General features: G+C 44.7%; 1 protein-coding gene across 4 annotated transcripts in view; it reads right to left on the bottom strand.

The window, feature by feature from the left end:
• ADCY7 (adenylate cyclase 7) overlaps nt 1–25037 on the bottom strand; it is a 1256803-nt gene that overhangs the window by 505167 nt on the left and 726599 nt on the right. For all 4 annotated transcript variants that reach the window (XM_069604769.1, XM_069604771.1, XM_069604772.1 and 1 more), the window contains one exon: nt 13619–13783. In XM_069604769.1, the coding sequence (XP_069460870.1) occupies nt 13619–13783 (165 nt within the window). The remainder of the gene's footprint in view (nt 1–13618; nt 13784–25037) is intronic.

Here is a 25037-nt window from a genome sequence, read left to right as displayed (position 1 = left end):
AATAAAATACTGCCTACTGTACATAATAATGATATTTGCAAGTCATCGTGGTGATTCATGACCTTCTGAAGGAACTGGGCCTTGGGCCCTGTTCCTCTATTCGGTCTTTGGTGGTTTCCAATATCCTCATAACGTACAGTAGGGTGTACTTTATCCCATATATAAATGCTGGCAGTATTGCTATGGCATGAGAGGTGCAATGTTTTATGGCACTGGTTATCTTATCTAACTGGAATTAAAGAAAAGCACTAGACTAGCCTCTTGTGATAACTTATTAGAGCTGTATATGACATCATAACGCCCTCAATCGCAGAGCTATTTCCCCAAAGCCCGCCCATGTTAACCGGCACTGATTGCTTGCGAGAGGTGGTGCTCAGTCCTGTGCGGTTTGCTTCATGGGGTGAGGGGCTGAGAGGTGAAGGGGTCACTCTGTGGGAACAACACTATGGAGCTTAAAAGACAAAACCAGGATGGAAAATCTATTTTGAAGACAAAGTGAAGAAACAAAAGCTGAAAAAGGCAGAAAAAAGGCCGGCGAAAAAACCCTAACCACGCACGTTTGCCTCACTTGCACCAATTGACTATTATATCCATAAAATGTTAGCATATACACTCAGATTAGTACTTATTGGTGTCACTGGGAGGTGCTGCCTGCGCATGTACAAAACATGACACGTTTGCTAATTAGCAACACTAATCGCTTGTTCCACTTTAGTATTTGTCAAAACAATTGAAATCCCTTCTGTTCTCTCTTGCTCTGCTCTGCAACAAACTCATTGACTCTGCACCATTGGGTATGTGAACCTTATATTTCTATATACAATCATTTGTTGTATGTAATGATGAATGCCCTCTATGTGAATTATTATAACCTATATGTACTTTTGCAAACATTCTGTAACTCTATTCTATATATGTATTATCAACGTAATGTGTGAACAACAATTTGGCCCACATCGAAAGACGGTTTACTCTGACATTATCAGCCTTGAGGACGACGCTTAGGTCGAAACACGTGTCGGCTGATTCAGTGTGCTATTAAACACCTCAAACGCATGGACTATTGCTGTTTTTTACAAATAACTTCTAATGCATTCTTCATAATACTGTAGAATTAGAGGAGGAGCGCGATCTGCTGGTCATCAGTCAGTCATATGTTCTATTTAACTGTGCATGGGTAGGCATACACAGAACTTGGATTTAGCAATGCAGCTCAAACTCCACCACCTGAACAAACTTAGAGGTGTGTAGAGCGCACACACTGGTCCCTTGCTTACCTTCTGCAGTTTAACCACATTCTCAGACGACCTGAAAATCAGCCAGACCCGTGGCCTGCTGAAGGAGCCTACATCCGATCTACTAACCCATTGTGCACGCTCCCTTATCTGAAAGGTCATTGTATAAGCAGTCACCCTTCAGTTGCAAGGACCCAACCATCTACAGAGCAATCAGATTTCAGCCAAGATGCAATACAGAGAGAGCCACTCTCAAGTTTATGAAGGATAATATGGGGATGAGCCTCCTCATCAAGGATAAAGGTGACCCCAGTCTAATGGTTCTGCTCAACCTGTCTGTCACCTTTGATAGCGCCGACCGCAAAGCGCTTCTCAATATGCCAGCTGCATGGATTTTGTATGGGAGGACAGGTCCATGAGGCCCCCTCCCCGACATACCCCAGCTGCGTAAGGTTCGTGGCTCGTCAGAGGCACCCCTATCACCTGTGCTCAGGTGATGGGGTGGCTGCTGATCGACACACAGTCCCAATCGATTTTAACTGTAACAGACGATGGACTCCATTTTGGGAGCGTCAAGACTCCATTTTAGATAATAGCAACCTAAACCCCAACGAGACAGACTGCCTGCGAATGCTGCAGCTTGGCCCCCTCTCACTGTGCACAGGGAGCCATGCACTCCCCCGGCCCCTCCACCCCATGGCAGATCCTCCGCTGAAGGCCCTTTCTCATGAGCAACCAGACACGAACAAATATCAGAACAAACACTATCATTTACTTTCTGCAGTACATCACGGTCCCCGAAGTGACCTGACTAGCGGTCCAAGCCTGGTCAATAAACACCAACTCAATTGAACAGGCCTCGACCAAGCATCTAACCCCTAACATTTAAAATATATGGTGTCAATACCCTCCTCGTATGAACCCCTGTCTATGTTCCCCAAATTAAGTGTTAACCACATACCAAAGCCTAACTATTCATAGAGTTGTTATATTAATTATAAACACAAGTGTTGAGGAAGGGATAAAAGTAGTGATAAAGCGAGAATTACCTCAGCCCCTGTAAGATACCATGTGCCTTGAAGACCCAATGAAAGGGCTTGATACAGCCCACTTAGTGCTAACTAACGAATGCTGCTAAGTACAAAGGAAGGTGGAAAAAGCATTACTGAGAATATTTGTGTGTCATACAGTGGGACACGTTTAAATGTATAAACAAGAATGTACATGTACCAGCACCTCTGAACGTATTGCTTCTATGCTCCTGAGTACACAACCAACCCTAATGCTACCTCATGTGTTATCCAACTGCTACCGTGTGTAAATGCTAAAATGTATCCAACCAATGTTCTGTGATATGAAACACTGTCAGACTTTCATAGTCGTATATGAAATAATACATGAATGTATAGACATTAGAAATGTGTAATCACTCTAAATATTACTAACTTTATTAACCGTCTCCTCGTTCTGTATAGTGTGCAGCTAAGGCACAGAGAATTGCGCATACACACACAAGGCCATCTCCCCCTCCTCCCGCCAAGGTCCGCCAGGGCTAGCTGGTGCGCGGGCAGCACAGCCTCACCTCTCCTCATCCCGTTGGACCCGCTTCAAGTATTCACCTCATGGTCGGCCAGATGAATAATTTACAACCTGGTCCTAAACCCCACCACCTCAAGGGGCCAAAGGTGCACCCTCGCTGATCCAGTAGTACTCCAATTCACCCCAAGTTAATGGACCCTGGAGATAGGTATGCAACCCTGTACTAACACATCATAAAGCAATTCTTCACTACATCTAACAAGACCAGAATGACAGGGCTCTCACCCCATTCCCTTAGACCAAACACCCAAGTTTATGACACCCGGTCAACAGGTCAAAAGTAACAGTGCACTGATGTATTGGTAAAGCTTCACGTTGCAGGTTGTTTCTCCAGTATCCTATTATTTCTTAGAGTAACATATTGCAGGATTTAGAGGACAACTGGAATTATCTAACGGATGAGTGTTTGTGTGTGTGGCCACAAGGGCAGAACGTTAGTGCAGCCATCTATCAACGACACTGACTGTGCCTGGCCTGGCAGCCCCGCCCCGATGAGCCCAGCTGACCCATCCACCCCACGTTGGCACCACGCTGATGTCCACCAATCCAGGAGCGGCTCATCACCTATAGTTAGTCGACGCCAAACAATCCCTGAGAGTATGTGCCCCCCCTATAGTGTGTAGGACCTGTGACGCGGTTTTGTAATAAATAAGACTGTCTTTGCTATTGTCAGACAGAGCGCTCTTGGAGCTTGCAGAGTCCTTTGCATGCCCAATTTGACTAGATAAAAAACCCTTTACATTCATCCGCACTTGATCTTGGTCTCATTCCCTCCTGGGGTGTGTCCTTCATTGCCTCTCATTGTGGGGAGGGTAATGCCTTTTGGGGACGCTCGCTTTCAATTTCAAAGACAGTTCTGTAATCAATTGCCTCGTACCTCACAGACAAACACAAGCTCATCCAGATGGGCACCAACTGATCAAAATTGCAATCCATATACTGCAGCCTCACAAGGGCTCATCCTTTCCCCAGTGATCGTCAGTGCTACAAGTAAATGTTGGGGCACTCTTCATTGACCATGATATCAAGACCACAAATATGTAGCAGGATCCATCATTACCTTTATGCCAATTCCATCAACCACACCCATCAACTAAAATTCAGCTTATGACTCGACTCGTTCAAGTGTGGGTGTCAAGCACCTAGCTGAAATTGAACCACACAAAAGCAGAAATCCTACCTCGCAGGAGCTCAAAACACTCCCAAATAAAGAACAGGCTGACCAAAATGTATCTTGATGGTTTCACTCCTCAACTCACATCCAAGCAATAGCTCTCGTGGCTTCATCGTCAACAGCAACATTTCCTTCAGAACCACATGGAAGCAACCCGATTTCTTTCAGAAATCAAGTCCTCCATCCCCACCACAGAGTTCTGAAACCAGCATCTTACCTACTTGGGCTGGACCTCGCCTGAAGTCTGATCTCTTTCTTGACCCCAATGAAAAATGTCAAGCACACTGTGGCCTATCACCTTACAGAACTAAGGAAATACGACCAAATTAGCCAACCCTCACTAGTATACACTGGTTAACCCTCCAAGCCTGTATTCACTTTCAAATCGACTTGCACCACATAAAAGGTGATGACAGAGTTCCATTTTACCTGGCTGAAACATTCACCACCTCTGGCGGCCTCAGGAGCATCAGAAGCCACAACATTGCCAGACCAGAATTGAAGAGACAAGAGGTAAAGCACCAGAAAGCAGGCCCTATCCTCTGACAGACTGTGTAATAATAAAGTAGCCAACTCTGATTGACCACATCTCTCCTTTACTTTAGGAAGGAAATTAGGGCCCAGTACTTCTTAGAACATTGCATCGTCCTATGACGGCCTGATAGCAACTCTTCCTCTCCTCCCCTGCTCTCCCGTTTTCAACAGCTTTTGATGAAATGGTCTGGTGCTTGTTATCGAGGTACACAAAGATTAAATCACATACATACAAAAGGGCTAGACTGTTTTCAATGTTAAACCTCACGACCACACGTCACATGCTCTGTCCCAGCAGTGCTGGCTTCCTGTCTCCTCTAGGATTACTGTTAAAACCCTAGGTGTTCCAAGAACCTACACAACCCAGGTCCAGCCTTCATTCTGAATTACAATGAAGCTATCGGCACATAGTTCACTAAGGTATTAAAACTATGTGCTCCTTAGAACCACAGAGTGCTTCAAGGAACACTTCTGTGAGTGAAGATTTGCAGAACAAGTCTCCAAGCTTTGGAACAACATACCCCTATAACTGCCCCATAGACAGAAACAATCTGTGTCTGCAATGCTCTCAGAATGCACCGGTTCTCCACCCAAACTTAGTCCCACCTCCTTTTAACCTCCCAACCTTACTGGGAGGGGTCAGAAATGTGAGTCAGACACAAAGGTAGTGTTTCTTCAAGGTTTGCTATATATTTAAAGGCAAAATGGGGGTTTGATGAGCGCCTAACTTTCCATAACCTGATAGAGCGGTCACACCTGGCAAACTAAAACTAAACAAAATTGAACAAATGACCAAAATATCTCTGGCCCTTACACTAATGCATACAACAGAATTATACAAGGAAAATATGGATAAGGTTGAGTTCAACAAAACAGTCTTGTAATTCAAACTCAAATATTCTTGAAAGCACTCCTTGTGACCAGGGTTGTATTGTATTCCCTTCCCCTGGATACATTCAGAAATACTCAGATAACAGTTATGTTTTAACAAAGATCTGTTCAAGGAAATAGAAAAGTCTTTTTCAACTACAGTGTCTTTCTGGGAGAAACAACAAATGTCCCTTCGACCACAGTTGGTTGACAATTCAAACAAATCAATGTCTTCCACAATATCCCGCTTGCAAGGATGATTTCCTTTCTCCCCAAAAGACAGGCTCCAAAACCAAATGCAATTGTCCCATTATAATAGAACACTTTCTTCAAAAGAAACAACTTCTTGTCAAGATAGCAAGTCACTCTTTCTCAATACTTCTTGAAAATAAAACTCTTGTCAGGATAGCAAACAGGAACTTGTCTCAGTGATGTTACTCAACAAATGATAAAGTACATAATGATGATATGATATGAAATGGCATTTGTACATTCTCTTTATTCAACAAAAATTCTTTCCACATATTTTTCTGCCGCAAAGATATCAAACCATCATCTTCTTTCCTGGGCCAGGACTAAGCACTATAAACGCTTTCCTGGTATACCCGCCTGCCAGGAAGAAAACTCCTACCACTAACTTCAAACTTGATGGCAATATTGACTCCAAAATTCTCTGCACCAATCTCTCTTGGAAGGAGGTTTAACCGCCAACTGCCTCTTCTTATAATTTGTGGACTCTTGACATCTTGTGCTCCAGTTTTCCCTAAACAGAGAACCACATGTAAAAGAGTTATTCTCAATGGGTCTCTTAAGGACCTCGATAGCCCTCTGACAGAGAGCAATTTGGGTTACAAACTTCCTCCAATTGAAACCCTCAAAATGTAGAGTTGCGCTCTTGTCGCGTTAGTTTGGTTTCAAAGTCACTTGGCTATTGGCAAGGTAAGACATACGGTTCCCCAAAAGTGTATCTCTCAAAAAGGGAAAGTCTGCTTTAGTTGCTTTGTTAAAGGTTTCTCACAACTTCTTGGCTGGTGTTGATGCTGTTTATGAGTTTTACCAGTGGTTGTCTTGATCTGGTCTGCCTGTAGCCTCTTGGCTGTAGGTAGTGTTGTTTGGAGGCTTCACCACTGGTAGTTCGCCCAAATTCTTGACAGCCTCTTGGCTGTGAGTGTACTGGTTATAAACTTTCCCATCTGGTAGTTTGCCCAAAGTCTTTTGACAGCCTCTTGGCCGTAGGTAGAACTTGTTATAAACGTTTCCCTCTCATAGTCCCTTATGAAGGAACTTTTTTCTTTGCCCCCTGTCTTTGTTTTCGTTCATTATTTGGTATTCATTAAATACGGTCTGCTTGGATTTGTCAATTGTTCAGTATTCAAAATTATTGGTTTGTGATAGCTTTCATGAACGGAGCGCCCCGGTGTCAGCATTCACTCTCTGCCAACTCAGCTTCTTCTTCTGCTTCACCTTCATTCTCTTCCTCTCTTTCACTGCCCAGCTGGGCCTCATCATGGGTTTTAAGTATCCTGCTCAGGTGCTTTAATTGGTAAGAACTAGACCGCACCTTTGAACATTCACCATTCTGAGTCCTTATTGCCTCTGAGTGCCTCTTTGTCTCCGTGCTTGTAGCATTGTGGGAACTGAAGTCCATAAAAAATGGGTAACATTAAGTTGTGCCATGTTGTTTTCACTTAAGTCAGTCTGTTTAATGAACTGAGAGTTATTAGAGGAAGGGGAGGTTGTGGACGGAGTCTGCAATTCCTCATTACAGTGAGAATCTCTCAGTAAAGCAGAATTATGGCAATTCAAGGTTTGCATCTCTAATTCCTGAGTGTTTGGGGCCTCAACTTGGTTCTGAACTGGCTTTTTATAACCGTTTTTTTTAACACCGCCTTTAGAGGGATTGGTAAACTGCTAGTGTGCCATTACATTTCTGGGAATTACTTCATCCTCAGAAGATGATGAATACTGTCTCTTTCCTAGTGGAGTCACCACTTCCTCGGGTAGCCGTCTCCTCCTATGTGATCCTTCCCCCCCAATACCACCCCCAGGGTTAGGCTCAGATAGCGGCTGCCTTTCCATGGCCACATGAAAGGACACTTTAGGCTGAGGTTTGGTGAGGACTCCACATGATTCATCACATTACACATTGACCCTTGCTCACCCTCATCTTGCTTCATCCCCTTTGTGCTCTGAAGCAACCAATATGGTTTCACGGGTGCGCTGTTAGTACAAATAAACGTAATAGGCCTCCTGCTTCTACCTGGTCACAAACGACTTGAAAAATCCTTAGAACATAAAGATGGTGCTAGTTTATCCCATATAATGCAAACCTGAAATTGTCATAACCAGTATTTAAGCAGCAACTATTTGCAGGTGTGTTTGGTGCATTTGTGTAGTGAGGTTGATGAAAGTGCAACATTCCACTCACTGCAGGGGCTGGGCCTGAACAAGACAGAGTGGGTCTCACAGACCATGGGGCTCCCCGACACGACTCTCGCAGAGTGGGTCCCCCAGATATGACTCTCACAGATCCAGTGTCTTATATCTCACGAGCAGACCGCTTTCAGAAGACTCAGCAGGAAGTGCACAACCCATTCTTCACTTCGTAGTGGAACTCAGTACTAGAGACTGCATACAGAAACTGCTGAAGCCTCATAGTATTGTAGCTGTTTAAACTAGTACATATGTACTGCAATTTACAGACATCTCTTTATTAGGGTGAACATTATGACCAATCAAAACAGAAATGTCCATTATTCGCTTAAAAGATTTTCTTACTGAATCACTATGAGACATGTTTAACATTTATTGTGGACATTATTTTGTTCCCGTAATTCCCATAATGCTCTTTGCTTTTATGCAAATCACACCTGTTGGCCCCGCCGCCTCCTTCCCAAAGCCCCGCCCCCTCCTAAAAAGTGATGGTACCCCCAATAAATGTTTTCCATTTGCAGCACTGATTCCACTACAAAACGTAGGTTTCTCATAACCTGCCGGGAGTGAAAAGCCCCCGCCGCTCTTTGTGAAAAGATCAACTTCCGGAGGGCCTTCAGAATGGAAACAACCTGTTCCTCTCTGGAATGTCAGAGAATTCCAAAATTCCTGATCCTGATCAAATATGTTCTTCTTACTCCTCCCAAAAGTTTTTCAAAACCCTTTTCAGCAGCACCAACCCATTACGGGATGGGTAGAATGAACCGCTTTTTAATGTGTCCGAAGTAAAGTGGCAAAGCAGTAAAGCAACTCAGATGCAAAATGTGACTGCCTTTCAGTTCAGAATGTGTTGCGTTATCCTGAGTGCCTCCAGTAACCCAATGTAGCATCGATGCATGTACTATACGGTATTGCCAGGCTGTGTTCCCCTTGTCAAAGGCAGGAACACATCACAAGGGTTATAGGACATTGGGCCTCATTTACGAGATTGGCGGTAGTCGTGTCTCTATGGCAGGCACAGCTACCGCCAATCTCGCTACCGCCACCACCGCCCACAACCGGCCCATTACGAGTTGAATGGGCCGGTAATTTCCCACTCGCGGTCGATGGCCATACAGGGCTCCTCATCCCCATTCTGCCCCAAAGGGCTGAATGGGGATGAGGAGCATGGATGCACCGGCCCCGTTAATAACGGGGCCGGTGCATCCATGAGTTTCCCTCACGGTGCCGCACAGCCTGTGAGGTCAGACCTTGTGGGCCGTCAGGCACCCGCAAGGGAAACTCATAATGTGATGGTCCGGTATGAACAGTGCCAGTGCCTTACCGGCACCGTTCATTCCGTGGCCGCCACACATGTAAAGAGGCCCATTATCTGTCTATTAGGCCCTGTATAATGCTAAAGCCAGTGTGAGTGGCTGTATTGGGTGTTAAAGTCCCGTAGACCGACCAAGTAATAAGCCTGAGAAAAGAGGCCTTACGGAAGATCTCCAGCGCTGCAGGCCCGGTGGTCTCTAGACCCTCAGCACCCAGGCAGATTTGTTCAAGTGTGTGTTAATGTTCCCTTTTAAATTAGAGAAATATGTTCACAGTCTGAACGAAACATGCTTGGAAAATGAGCAAGTTTCTCACATCTAAAAGGAACTTGGGTAAAGATGGGCACCAAGCAAGAGCGATCCTTCACAACTGATTCCATGGGGACCACGGCGAGTAGCGGAGGACAGAGCCGCTGACGGAACACACAGCTGCATGGAGTACCCCCACCAAAGTAAAGAAACGTTTATAAACAAAAAAATTGACAGGTGGTGCGGTGAACTACTGAGGTGACTAGTACACAGTTTTACTGGCTGTTATTGCCCAGGTTCCAAGCCGCCTAATTGGCTGGACAGTATCACCCTTATACTAATGTTCGGTCATGCTATTATAACATGGATACAGTGAGAAATATATAGACCGTGTATTTTTGCGCAATGCACTAGATAGACCGAGTTGCGCCTATCTAGTTACCAGTTAATTAATTAACAGGTAATGTGGTGTGTTATCTTAATTAATACACAGAGGGGCTAACCAGGATTACTACTCTGGCAGAGTGCATATGTGACTCCTAGAGGGATAAACTCTATGGCTGGAATTAACTCATGTAGCCTAGATTTCGCTTCAGAACCGTGCCGCAACGATTGTTTGCTGTGAACCACTGCAGCCCCATGCTGCTTCCACTTACCGGCACCTCCATTGCCTACAGACACTGCGCTCTGTTGCTACCTCCATCACTGTCATTCGTTTGTCACTGTCACTTCCGCTCTCCATTTTCCCTCAATCCTGACCTCCTCTTCATCATGTTGATGGCTCTTTCAGTCGCAACGACAATGATTTCGATGCCTCGCCTCCCCCACATATCACGCCTTCTGCAGTCTCACTGTCACCTATGGATATTAGAGCTCTCAGGCTGCCACGGCTCATGCAACTTGATAAGACGGTCCAAGTAGCTTTATAGCCCTCAAGGTTAGGCTATACATGTCCCCCGAGCCCTTCTTAACACCCTCACTTCTACACCCTCACTCTCTCTGGCATAAACTCATACTCACAGCCATCATCAGTGAGAATAGTCAATGGGGAAGGGCTACAAGGCTCAAGCAGAACATGTGAGGGTCAGATTCTGATGGACTGGTGGACCATCTTTGCAATATATGCCAGAGTTAAGGAAAGCAGGCCTTTATTATGGCATTAAGCCCCCCGTTCCAAGGGCAGGAATGGGGGTTAACAGCCCGGTAGCTCAGGTTTTGTGCCAGAGTGAAGCGAGGGCGGATAACACTGGTTCCGGGCCGTTAACCCCCATTCCAGTTCTTGAAACAGGGGCTTAAGGCTACTAGCACCCCGGGTTGCCAAAGTGGTAATTCGGGGAGCTAAAAAAAAAAGGATTTTCCTTTGTATAACGGGACGCACGCAGTGTCCTGTTGTACGAAGGAAATTCCTTTACAAAGATGGCCATCATGGAAAGGGAAGGCGGGGCTCTGTACGGATGACGTTAATGCACCCCCATGCCTGCAAATTCTCACCTTAGGCCCCTACATGCCTTCCTGTGCTCCAAACTACACATAAATGTGGCCACATAATGCCCCTGAATAGGCAACAAGCTGATTGAGCGTCACGCAAAGGCCACATGGTGCCTCCAACAGATGTGCTGTACAGATTTTGTGCACACCCACGAAAATGATCCCACAACTTTTAAAAAGGGATTTTGCCCCCCTATGCACTGGTGCTGCCACACAGCCCTTCATGGTCGTTTTCAGTTTTAGGCCTTTTTCTTTGGCTTGGGACCATCAATGAGCTGCATAAGGAACTACCACCTCCAACTAAGGCACTCAGGCATCTCTCGGCTGGGTAGGCTTAGGGTTGTAAGCACTATTCAAGTTCATGACAACGAGCAGAGTTGTTGCCTTCTAAGTGTAAGGTGGTTCTCCCAAGGAAAAAGGGGGGATGGCAAGAGTAGCTACCGGTAGGAGTCCTGGACGAGAGATACTACACCTTACTGCACAAATGTGCAAATGTGAACCCGGGGGGGGGGGTCTATACTTGGCCTATGGGCAGTCCAGCCCCACTGGCCAGCTACTCTATGCTTATACCAGGTCAAATAAACAGTCACAGCCTGATAAGAATTGGATCGAGTACAACTCCTTTATATAATCAGTCTTGTATTCTTACATTCGTACATTTGCCTCCAATAGTTATACTTCTCATTTACCCCAGTATGACACTGGATGATAACAATACCCTTCAAAATGGGATACCACTACAAAACTGTTTACAGTGGGATCACTAATGACTTACTTACAGTCTTATTTGAATAAACATATAACTGGTTCCCTTTAGTTGGGAGCACCCCACCGCATTCTGTAGCACATATGGTAAGTAACCAACTGCTTTGCAGCCAATAAGAACATATGCTAGTAAAAATTATACATGAGTTAGAAAACTAACACTTTACTTTACTGTCGGCCTGTTTGGCGAGCGATATAAATGTCACTTATGATAACCCCACAACTCTTTCACCCCAGTGTTGCAATTGTAAGAGGGATTACTCTCATATGGTACCTGGCAGACCCTTTTTTCGACTTGTGGGGTACCTGCTGGAAAGACTTGCCACACAGATAAATAACCATTCTTTACTTCATGGAAGACATTGGTGGGCGTGGTTTTACACATTAGACAAGTTAACCCTCTTTCACCCCATGAAGCACTTAGTTGAAGCTGGGTTGATACATTAGATAATTAAGCCCTCTTTCACTTCAGGAGCTACATTGGCGAACATGGGTTAACAAGTAAATAATTAAGCCCTCTTTCACTTCATGGTATACATTGGTGAATGTGGGTTGACACGTAAAATAAGTAAACCCTCTTTCACTTCATGAGGTACATTGGCACACGTGAGTTGACACATTATATAAGTAAACCCTCATTCACTTCATGAGGTACATTGGCAAATGTGGGTTTAACACCTCAGGTAAATAAATACTCTTCCACAGTTTGGACCCCTTCCCAGAAACGGCCGTCTAACATTTTTGCCCTATCATAAGGTACGCACTACCCTCCAGTTGATCACTCAGCACCATACGGAGCCCCTCGAGATTGTCCACCTGCCCTGTTTCGGGGAAAAAAAAACAACAAGGCAAGGGGAAAGAAGAACTAATATGCCATGTCTGGCAGAGGACCCTGACGCAAGCTCAGAGTTCTGACAGAAACTGAGAGACCGCTTCCTCTCGCAACATATCATATTAAACTTAAGAGAAACTCCTACGAAGGACCCCCTATCTGGGAGGTTTTTTTCGGGGTTTTTTTTGCTTTTTTTTCTCTCGCTCTCTCTCTCTCTCTACTTAACTAGTATACGCAATAACCAGTTAACCTGAATATTCCCCTTTCATTTGCCCCAATGTTCTCTTAAGTACTGCAGTGAAAGGAAATACAACTGGGACTGAACAGATCGTGAATGCCAAGCAAAATACCTTTCTACTTCTCACGAACCGCTCTAAGTTGCCAGCTCCCGAGGCTTGTTCTCCACTCCTGCCCCCTGTCCCAGGAAAATGGGGAAAGGGAGACTCGCGTCTGGTACCGTCTCTGTCTGCTACCAAAAAAGGCACACTCTCACGGGAGCTGCCAGCCCCAGCTGAACTGTCGCACTACCACGTCGGGAGCTTCAACTACTCTGAGGAGGGGAGTGCACAAGCCGGCCAGGAATGCTCTGGGGAACCTTGTCAGCATGGGGGGCCAGGATGCCCTACGCGCTCTTCAGGGCCACTATGTCTTCATCATGCTCCTGACCACCAGTCCCCAGGGCCGGGGACCTGTGACAGGATTTTACTCAAAATCACCTCATGCACACTTTAGTTCCCCCCTCGGCTGCCTGTACGAAGTCCCCCGGGTCCCGAGAGGAAGACAATGCCTGCAGACATAAAAACAGGACTGAAAGCATTCACATATGAATCCCCCTTCATTCAATATAAATAAAACTCCCACGCTGAAATGGGTTGGGGTTTACATAAATGTTGGTCACTGTTTACAACCATCAGACAACCAGGGCCCAGGATTTGTGGCGGGCCCCTTCTTTATTCTGAATGCACAGAGTTATAGTTTGTCTTCCTATCACTTGGAAAATAGCTTTTACGAGTTGCACAATTGACACAATTCAGCAAAGACTTGAGAGAAAAGGTTTCTTTTGTCTTTCCTTTTTGTGTGATGTTTCTTTTATTGTACCACGAGTGTCGGGCTCAAAAGGTCTTACCTGAAAAACGATGTTGTCCTTTGGTTTTGATGAAAATACTGTGACAGCAATACTAACAACCACAATGTGTGACAATGCAGACAAGACACTGATGACGATGGCTTCTCGCATCCCAAAAGGCAACATGGTGTAAACGGTGAAGATTATGAACAGGAAGAACGGCACCTTGAAAACAAAACACGAAAAGATGCATCAGCATCATGACGTCAGACAAACATAAAAGCATGAACGCAGCATCCATCAGAATAGGTTCACACAAAGATGGCGACTGGCACTGGGATGGCTCGGTGAACCCACCCAGCAGATCCTGGTCTGAAAACTATGATAAACAGCAAATATAGTTAAGCTGTATAGCTCAGAATAACAGCACACAAACTGTCAATGGTTCCCATTGTTTGTGACCCTCCCAAAAATCCAATGTCGGTTTCTCGTGCTAGTGCAGTTTTAAAGTAGCAGGACCAAACCACGCTAAACAATGACAAAGGGGGGGGGGGGGGCACGGGCGACGTCGCCAACACCCATGTGCAGAATAAGAATCAGCACAGGCACTGACTCGTTTTCAAGCAGCCTTCATTGCCTCCAGACAGGAACCTCTGACATGAAGAACATATTTCGCCGCGGGCCAGACATTCTCAGTATAATGTTACATTTCAAGCCAAAAGAGTCTCTATTCAAGCGCCACCAGGAAGTTAGCCTTTATGCGACCGTCCTTCAGTTTCAACTACAACATAGTAACTCTACACTTTCCACATTAGCGCCTGTTTTAAATGAACTCTGTATCTAATTTCAACAAAGCTCCCACTTTCTAAAAACGAGTTGTGTACATTGTCTAACTTTGCAGTATCATCTGGGGTACTTAAAAATGTAAGCAAGCTGCAAGGAAACATATTTGTTGGTGCAAATGTTACCATGACACAACTCAAATACATTTTCATTAATCTTAGCTCAATGGCGACATTGCTTTCACTCTTGCTAAAATGACATCCATTTTCTCCAAAGCAGGACATGGGTGCAGCCCCCGAGGTATCCGGCATGCAACATGACATTATCTATGCCCATGGTAGTGTGGCCTCCATTTTAATCAGATGTAGGGACAAGTTTGGCGCTTCCGCTTCTCATGATACCCAGCATGCAATGTACAATTGAGCAGATCCCCTAGCGTAAGGGCTAGCATATCCTGAAAATAAAAATGTCAGTGCCAGCCCTGATACAGACTAAGCCTCCTAAATTGATGATCTCAAATATTAAAACTGCTCTGTAAGGAAAAGATCATGCCCTCAACATGATACATTTTTAAACAAGGATGTGGTTTATTTAGCAGACGAGATCTATTTTATACACCTCAACCATGGCTCACTCCTCGTCTTCGCTCTATGCGCCAAGTCCTTGAGCGGCGCTGGCGCAACACTCTCTCTGACTCGGACTGCATCAGGCCTCATGTTCTGGGTAATCATTAATTTCTCGAGCGCACATTTACAGCAGTGGACTTTCCCAGGAGAAAGCAGCCAGGGAATGGGACCAGCTGATGCTTTTGAGGCCAGTGAGCCAGGCACCTGGGTGCCTGCTGGGAACTTGTAGGGAATTAGATGTAATTATAGTAAAATAAAAATCCAACCAGGATGAGGTGAACGGTTTCAAATCGCCCTTGGCACATGATCATGGGAAGAGGGATGTGTGGCGATGGGATGAGCAATGGGGAACCAATAATAAGGTGAAGTTTCAGTGTACCTAGGGTGCAACAGTATTGTATGTCCTTGCCGATGTCCGGAGGGCACCTTATTGGTCGGAAGCCATGTGAACATCTCCCCTTTGCCAAGCTCAGGTTGGTCAATGGAGGCTGACCAATGGCAGATGAATAAAGTTCCAGTGGTCGGCACAATCACATAATGCTATGAAATATCAGTGTGGGGTGGTGTGCAAAGGTGCATGATGTTAGAATGGGTGGTGTGAGACAATGGGGGTCAGGTTGGCATTGACCAATTAAAACTACCCAATTTATGCCTAGATAAAGAGGACTGGCGCAGTCCCACCAACCAGCTTCAGTGATACTCTAACAAATGTTTCAACTTTGTGTATGCCAATTATGTCGTTTGTGTATAAAATGTTTGCCTGCAGTGGGCAGTGTTGACCACACTCTTCACTCAGCTGGGTTCCACCATACTGTTTGAACCATGCTCTTCCAGCTACCCCTACCACACTTCCCTCAGCAATTCTACCATCTGGGCTTTCTTCATCCTCTTTTTCTTCTATATCTTCATCTCCAACCTTGGTTACCTCATCATTCCCTCTAATGTCTAACTCTGATACTTCATGTTTGCTAGCACTCGCTCATCCTCCAGCTTCTCCTCTTGATCCAATTCCTTCATTCCTTATACCAAAAGTATATACTTCTTTGATTTCTCATCTTACTTTTATTTTAAATACTTCTTTTTGTGACTTTCCCTTCTTTATTTAAACATGCCTCTATTCTTCTGATTCATAAAAAACCTTCTTTAGATCCTTCCTCTCCTTCAAATTCCCAACCTATTTATCTTCTTCGCTATCTTTCTAGGTTACACGAATGTCTCATCTATTGTCAGATTTCTTCCTTTGTAACGGACAATTCTATTCTTCCTTGTTTTCAGTATGGTTTTTGTCCTCTTCATTCCACCGGAACGACTTCTTTCTGCCTAGGATTCTCTGCTTTCTGCTTTCTATTCTAAACATTCTTCTCTTCTTATCTTATTGAAATGATCAGCTGCCTTTGACAATGTGTATCATACTGTTAACTTCCCTTTCCTCTTTTGGTTTTTCGGGTACCGTTTTATCTTGGTTTCATGCCTACATTTCAAATAGTACATACTCAGTTTCTTGGGCTGGGACTGTTTCTGATACTTTACCTCCTTTTCACTGTGTTCCTCAAGGATCTGTTTTAGTTCCTTTGTTTCCTCTATATGTCTCCTCTTGCTGATATCATTTTGTCTTTTGTAATATCTCATCGCTTTTATGCTGATGATACACAACTCTTTTTGTCTTTCTCTTCTTTTACACCTTCCATCCATGATAATCTTTCTTCTTGTCTTCTTGCTATTGAAACTTGGATGTCAGATCATTTTCTTGTTCTGATTCCTCTAAAACAAATGTTATTTTTCCCCATTAACACCATTCGTCCTCCTTATTCCCCCTCTTGTTTTTTACCCCTTTTCTACTTCCCATTTCTTCTACTGCTCGTAATCTTGGTTCCTGTCGATACCATCTTTTTAACATTCGCAAAGCTCAGCCTTTCTTACCTTTCCTGCTACCAAACGTTTGGTTTCTTCACTGATTTTCTCATGTATATTTTATTGCTCTGTCTTACTATTTGGTCTTCAATTTTCTTGCTTAGCTCCTTTAATGCTTCTATGTGTGTTTTATACTTACTTTCTCCTCATGATTCCATCTCTTTACTTTAATACATTTGTATTGCACAGCATTGAACCCGTGGGCATGATGCTGCGGACAAGACTGACACAACGAGTAACAACTAGGAGTCAGCAACAGGGGATGACAAGACCTACAACTCAAGAGAGCTTTAATCGAATAACCAGGTTTTTAGCTTTATATTGAAAGCCTCAAGTTCCGTTTCCAACCTTAGGTCCAGAGGTAAGCAGTTCCAGGCAGTCGGGGCTGCTATGGCAAAAATTCCTTTTTCAGCTTTCTTGGACTTGCTTTTCAGAATTATTAGCATTTTAATCTCTAATGACCTGAGAACCTGTGGGGTCCTCTTGGGCAGGATAATTTATTAAGGTAGTGGGGCATAGTGCCCAGAAGGCTCTTAAAGGTGATAAGAAGGAGGCGATAATGGATTCTAGCCTCTACAAGTAGCCAATGTAGAGCTCTTCTAGCTGGTGTGACATGGTCCCGTCTAGTAAAACATGTGACCACCCTCACTGCTCTATTTTGAATAATTTGCAGTCTATTGATTTTCGTTTTGCTGATACCAGTCAACAGACTGCAACAGTAGTCCATTTTGGCTCCTACTATGGCTCTTGCCAAGGTTTCTGCATTTGCCTGGGAAATCATAGGTCTAAGGTGTTAAAACATTTTAGGTTTTAAGCCGCACCAGAAACCACACTTCCCACATGTGGTTTCATGGTGAGGTGTTGGTGACTTAACTTTCTTAAGGGTGTCTATATTAACTTCACCAAGCTGGAATGTACTATACCTGGGGTCGAGCTTGGAGATCCGAGTAGGGGATCCCGCAATCATAAGCTCTGTTTTTGCTGTGTTTGCTCTCTGTCTTTATCCTCTCTCAGCTGGCTACCATTTCACTCTCGATTAAAATGTAATTTTCTTTTTATTGTTTTTAAATAATATCTTTGCCCCTTCTTATCTTTCATCCATGGTTTCTTTTTATTTCTTTTTTTTAAAAACCTTTATTTAACATAGTAGCAGACATTTCACCTTAAATACAAACCACATGGATGGAGAAATTGCAGCATTACGTAGTGCAGGCATTGGATTATTGCTGTGTATCAGATTTTTGGATTGCTCAGTAATAACTACTATATTTATTTATTTATTAACATTTATAAAACACGCATCAGCCCGGAGGCATCGTGGCGCTGTTACAGAAAAAAAGAAATCGTTGCTGTTTCCAGAGAAAAAAACATAGTTACAAGATTGTGAGGCAGAATAGTCATACATGATTACAAGGAGGTACAGGAGTATGCAGAATACAGAGGTGGAAGGGGGGGCACGGAGGGGTGTGTGTGATTAGTTAAAGAGTTTGGTTTTGAGGCCTTTGCGTAATGCAGTGAGGGAGGTCTCAGCCCTTAGCCCGTTGGGTAGGGAGTTTCAGAGTATTGGAGCTAAGTGAGGAAAACCAATCCCTCCTGCTTTGGCTCGTTTGATGGGTGGGATGCATAGTTGGTTGGCGTAATGGCTTCTTTTAGGATGCAAAGAGGAATCTCTGGTGTCACATATACATGTCACATACATTGTCACATATTCATAGGAGCTAATGTGTTGGCTCAGCCACTCCTCTTTCCTCGTTCATTTGCAATAAATAGTTCAGAAAAGGAACCCAAATGTCTTTTGGTCTACATCTGTGTACAGTAAACGCTATGTAACCTTCTTCCCTCTCATTAGCATAAATTAGTTCCCTGAGCTATTCAGTTGTATTGGGGGCTGTTCTAGATTTCCAATACTTCAGGATACATCTTTTAGCTATTACACAGTTCAGATTAAAAAGTCTGCAAATCTTTACAGTAACCTTCCCAATGTCACCCAATAAGTATTTAAGGCGGGAGAGTGCAGGATGTATTCCAGTAATATCAAACAGGATATCTGCGACCTCCTGCCAGAATCTAATAAGCAGCCGGCAGCTCCAATACATACGGAGAGAGTCCGCAGCAGCTATACCACATTTCATACACTCATTTCTGACATTTGGTGCAAATATTGAGATGCGTACAGGAGTATACTGTATTTGGTTAAGTATTTTGAATTGTATTAACCTGAATTTTACATTAAGGGAAACCTCTTGTGGCAGGTGACAATAGTGCAGCCATTGCTCATCTTGTATTGCTATACCCAAACCCTTCTCCCACTTTCCTCTGGCCCCATTACCAGACACTTTTGACTGGTCTGACATGCTTTGTATAGTTTAGATACAAGCCTCTTGGGATCTCCACCACACACTAATCTCTCCACAGGTTCACAAATATTGGGTTCCTGGGGAAACAAGGGCCATGGGCGACGAGCCGCTATCCTTATTCTGAAGTATTGAAGTGCTCTAGCCGGATTATCCCCCAGCGTGGCCGTGAACAAACACCCCATTGGGGAACAAGTCGTGTAAGGTCATCACTCCACTTCATCCCACATATTCTTGATGTCTCTATCATACGTCGGGGGGAGTCCTGGGCAATTCCATAGGGAAACTGATCCACAGTATGGGGCCGTCACACCTAATCTCTTGAGCAGTCTTGACCAGGCATTTACTGTCATGCGGACCAGGTCAAAGGAACATGAATCTTTGTGTCAGTCAGCCAGAATACTCGACTTTAAGTTTGTTGGCATAGCACTGTATCGAGCAGAGTTTATTAAAGAACGCTCGGCCAGGCCACACTGGAATATTACAAAAATAAATATTAATTTGGGGAGCCCCACCATTTTAAGTAGTGAAAGTCTGCCATTTAGTGACATGGAATTTTTGCCAATAATTGTAGTTTGATGGCTAACGCGTCCAAGTGAATTTTGTGATTGTCAGCAAGTAGGGAGCGATGTGAGCAAGATACTGATATGCCCAGGTACTTAAATGTATACGGGACCCATCTGAATCCCATCAAATCTGCTGGAGCATGGGTAGAGTCAGTCAATGGGAACAATTCTGATTTTGTTAATTAATTCAATATCCAGAATGTGTCATGAATCTACAGACTTCATCCATCAGTGGGGCTATGTTTTGTTGCGGATTACGAATATATAAAAGAGTAACATCAGCATATAGGGAGATAACCTGCGGTAGCCCTGCTATATGAATCCCCCTATGCCCATGTTTATCACGCATCATTCATGCCAGAGGTTCTATTGTCAGTGCAAAGAGCAGTGGGGACAGCGGGCAGCCCTCTCTTGTCCCTCGTCCCATATAAAAGGTGGGTGATAGCATGCCGTTGATGCAGATTTTAACAGATGGTTTGAGATACATAGCCATACATACTCTTAATGATCCCCCAGTCCCCTCCGGCACAGGACTTCAAAGAGAAATTTCCAGGAGACAGAGTCAAAAGCTTTCTCTGCGTGAAGTGAGGCCGCAACTGCCCTAGCATAGCCCTAGCCTTGGGGATTATTTGGGAAATTATGCAGAAAAGTCTATGCAGATTAAGCGCTGGGGATCGTTCAGGGATAAATCCGGATTGATCCAGATGCACCAATATCGACATACATGGCAGAAGATGGGTAGACAAAATGTTTGCATATATTTTTATGTCAGTGTTGATCAGTGATAATGGCCTATACAAGGCCATTTCGGATGCTGTCCTATTTGGCTTTGGCAAGACTGTAATCACAGCCTCAGAGAGCCTAGGTGGTAATTGGCCGGCCTGTAAGGACTCTTCCCAGACTTTTAATAGGGGCCTTCCCAGATGAAAGGGCCATAATTGCATCCATTATTTCTTCAAACCAAAAGGTTGTTTAGTATTCTTTGTGCTTAGACAGAGAGGGACAGGAGAGAAATTCTGTCAAAATAGTGGAATAGGTCAGCATCAGTATCAGTATATAAGTCTTCATAGCATTGTTGGAATTCGCAGTTCTCTTCATGTGTAGTTAACATGGTACCTGTCCACCCCCTGATCCCGGTAATGTGTATCCCGCCAGAAAATGGTGCGGTCTGTCTGCTTCCCCCATATCACCTTGCCTGGATGGGTTGGTTCATCAGGTGGACCTCTTGATCAGCAAAGTCTCTAAATTTTGACAATTTCCCTTTAGTGAGCCATAACAGCGCTCTGTCAAGTGTAGTGCCATATTCATTCACGAGTTGGCTCAGATCTACTTCTACCATCCCAAACTCTCTTCGAATTTCTTTCAACCTTCCAGTTGTCATTGAAACCATTTCACCCCTTAGTCATACCTTGAAGGTTTCCCAGACAGTGGAGTAACAAGTTACGGATCCTTTGTTTCCTAGGAAGAAGTCCTCAATCCTATCTCGTAGCACCTCCAGTAGATATGTATCCAGTAAGCATGAAGTTGGCATGCTCCACAGGGGGGCGGAAAATGCTGGGACCCTCCCACTGTATCTGCAGTAACACAGGTGAGTGATCTGAGATGGTTCTTGGGTATATCGCACAATCCCGTACCCGTGGCATCCATCCCGCAGAAACTAACCAGCAACCAGCAATCAATCCTGGACTGTGCATCGTGGACCATCGAATACTAGGTACATTCATGCACTCCCGGGTTGCGGTCTCTCCATACATCCACCAACTCCATATGTAACATGATTTGCCTCAACATGCGGCCTGTATTAGTCAGTTCGCGTTGGGTATCTCTCGATCGATCCAGAACACAATCCAGGATCATATTGGATTTGCCTCCCGATATAATCGGGGAGGCAGTTCCCTCCAGTAGGATCTCTGATATTTGCCCATAGAACTCAGGGTTCTCAAGATTGGGGCCGTATGTATTGGCTAACAGTACCTCTAACCCTGAGAGCTTCCCCCATAGTATCACATAGCCCCCTTGGGGGTCTATACATTGTTTGTCTTCCTGAAAGCATAATGAACGGTGTATCAGGGTCAACAAACCCCTGGCCTGTGTGGAGTAGTTAATTTCCCCAACTAGTTGCAAATCCCTCATTGAGCGCCCCTTGGGTCTGAGTTTCCTGTAGCATCGCTATCTTGGGACCATGGCAATTTAAGTATGCAAGCACCTTTCTTGCCTTGATAAGGTTGTTCAACCCACGAACATTCCATGATAAGAAAGAAAGATTGTCACCCATAGCCTCCAATTGATCTCATATGATAAACATATCTCACACATGCATGCTGCATAGGATTCTATTCTCATGTTTGTCAGGCAATGCGTCTGCACTTTTTCAACATTTAACAACACAACATAATTCCCTTTCAATTCCCCAATCTTTGATAACCATATCCATCATTTACCCCAACTTGATGGATAGTACCCACCCCACCCTCATCTTCATCCCCAACTTGATGATGTGACCAGAAAATAACTGTGGAGACCTCCTGGGGAGCATTGCGAACAGTTGTTGTAAACATACAATAGGTCGTTGGAAGAGCGACCGGTCCCCGTATATAACATTGTTGCACACCCGTGTGTATGGATGTAGTGAGTGGGCTCAAGTTAATGTCAGCGAAGATCATTTGCCGGGCTCGGCATCCACCTCATTGTTGTGTGGTTGAGGACTACAGTTATGACGACGGTCTCGTTGCAGGAGAGGAATTGATGCTTTCACATATGCGGTGGCCTCGGATGGGTTCTCAAAGAAGTGTGCATGACCTCCATGTTGGATTCTCGGCTTAGCCGGAAACATAAGGGCATATGGGACATGCCTGATTTGTTGAAGATTCTTGACTGGATAATAGGATTTCCGCAAAGCTTGCACATTGGCTGCCACGTCAGGGTAAATGTGAATGTCATGAGCCTCGTAACAGAGTGTACCCTGCTCCCTCAAAATCTGCAATATGAGATCCCTGTCCCAGTAATTAAGCAATCTTGCTATGGTGGTGCATGGGGGAGTTCCCGGTTTGGGGACAGGTGCCAGTGAATGATGGGCCTGCTCCACCAAGAAGTGTGAAGAGAACTTTGCAAAGTTAAACAGTGCTTTTAACACGTCTTCAACAAACCTCTCCATAGGACCCTTACATGCTGCCTCGGGTACTCCAATTATGCGAACATTATTTTGACTCGAGCACGACTCAAGATCTTCACACTTACTACTAATTTTGTTCACTTCCAGCTTTAAGTGCGTTATTTCACGGTCATGTCTGTTGACCTTGTTCTCTGTTTCTCCAATTCTAGTCTCTGCTTCATTAATGCGTTCACTTTCTTTCTCCAACTTGAATTTCAGTGAGCCAATGGTAGAAAAAATTTCGTCTAGCTTCATGTTTAGTGCCATAAAGCCCCCTTGCATTGCCGCCAATAGATAATCTTTGCAAGCATCTCCAGTGGTCGAGGCATGATCGTCGTTGGTTATTGTGTTGGTAGGAGCAGAGGCCTAGGGTGGGGTTTAGTGAATTAGTCCATGGGCCCCTTCTTTCCCACTCCTTTAATCATGGTTTCCCCTTCTGTTGCAGTTGTCAATGGTGCCCTGGACCCTCACATGCCAAGTAATGTAGATATCTGAAACTCAGGAGTAAATATGTATTGCTGGCAGGAGTCTGTATCTGGGGCAATCACTTGATATGTCAATGATGCACTCCTGCTCCGAATTACGACCCCACAGGGGCAAGTTAAGGTTTTGATCTAGCTCTCACTGTGGTTCAGGGGAGGCAAGCAGTGAAGCACAGACTACACACAGGAGCACAAAGTCCATTCTCTGGATATTGTACCAATATATTCTATAGCTGGGCGATGAAGCATAGCCCAGTTATATGCCTGTTTTCCAGGAGGTGTTCAGGGCTGTGTTACTTTGCATGGTGTAGCCTTAGGATTGATGCAGTCCAGATTTACACCCTACCAGCTAGTCTGCAATCATGCAGCCCATATGCGCCAATTTGTTGGGGAGATGCATCCGGTTATACACTTGGTTATACACTTGCATTAGGATGCAATCTGGTTTCCCTCCCAGGGCAGCTGAAAGTGGCGCGAGGTGTCAGCGCATGATTCCCAGAGGAGTTCAGGGTGATAATCCCTGGGGGCCTCCTGGCACAAGGGCAATGAAGTAGTGTTAACCCACATTTATAAGCAGTAGCAGGGTTCACCTTTACATTTAAGAATGAGCCTGAACACCAGGCCGTCCCTCACGCGAGGCCACCAGCCTGCAGTCAGTCTGATATGGGCGTCGGCAGCGTTGCAATGTGGGAGCTCCAATCAAGCAGTTATGGGTTCCGGGTGAGATCAGGGGGCTCCTCTGGCATTCCGCGTTGCACTGAGCTGACCGTGTATGGTCTACAGTTCGCTTTAGTGGAACGGGTAATCGAGTGCATGTGAGGGCTCCGTAGATATATCAGAACGCATACGGATGATAGCGACCCATTGCAGCTTGGATGTGAGCCCTGGCCCAGTTTACTGTTAGCACCGCCAAATGCTGCCGCTCTGGCCTCTCACGCAGTCAGCTTGTGTAGTTCAGCACTCCGGCACGCCTGCCCGTGCCGGCCGGCAGTAGCTCCTCCCTGCTCTGTCTCACTCTTCTTGGGTACATTTCTCGGCCCGCACAGAGCGGATTAGAGATATTTTTTGGTTCTCCGTTTCATTAGATGCACATTGAAACCACCAGGGATCAATTAGGTGGTGCGCAACAGGATTTATGGCGAATCAGGATTTCTATGGGGCCGGCGCTCTATCTCAGGTGGCCATCTTCCTGGCTGCTCAGCAGCACCTCCTTCCATGGTTTCTTTTCATGTACCTTCTTGTTCTCAATCTCCATTTCTATTATTAGTTCCTTGTCCCCCCTGTGCCCAATCATTTTCATTGAATGCACCCCTTTACTGGAATGCTTTACCCATCTCTCTTCGTTTCATTACTACTTATTCTTTATTTTGTTCTACACTTAATTGTCATCTTCTCCAGTCGTGATGAACATTTTTGAACACTTTGTACACCCCTCTATCCTGATTTATTGTTCTTTAAAGTTTGATCTGTGCACCGCTTTGGAGTAAAGTGCTATATAAATGACAAATATATACAATTACAAATACAAAAATACAAACATTTCCATTACAGACAGGTAAAATGTTCAAAGCACATCGACACATATGAATGTAACTTCATTGCACTC

This window comes from Ambystoma mexicanum, chromosome 1p (genome assembly GCF_040938575.1).
Source record: "Ambystoma mexicanum isolate Mex_15411 chromosome 1p, UKY_AmexF1_1, whole genome shotgun sequence".
In the NCBI taxonomy this organism is placed as follows: domain Eukaryota; kingdom Metazoa; phylum Chordata; class Amphibia; order Caudata; family Ambystomatidae; genus Ambystoma; species Ambystoma mexicanum.
Note: the sequence above shows the minus strand (reverse complement) of the source record. Positions and strands in the feature narration are given on the sequence as shown.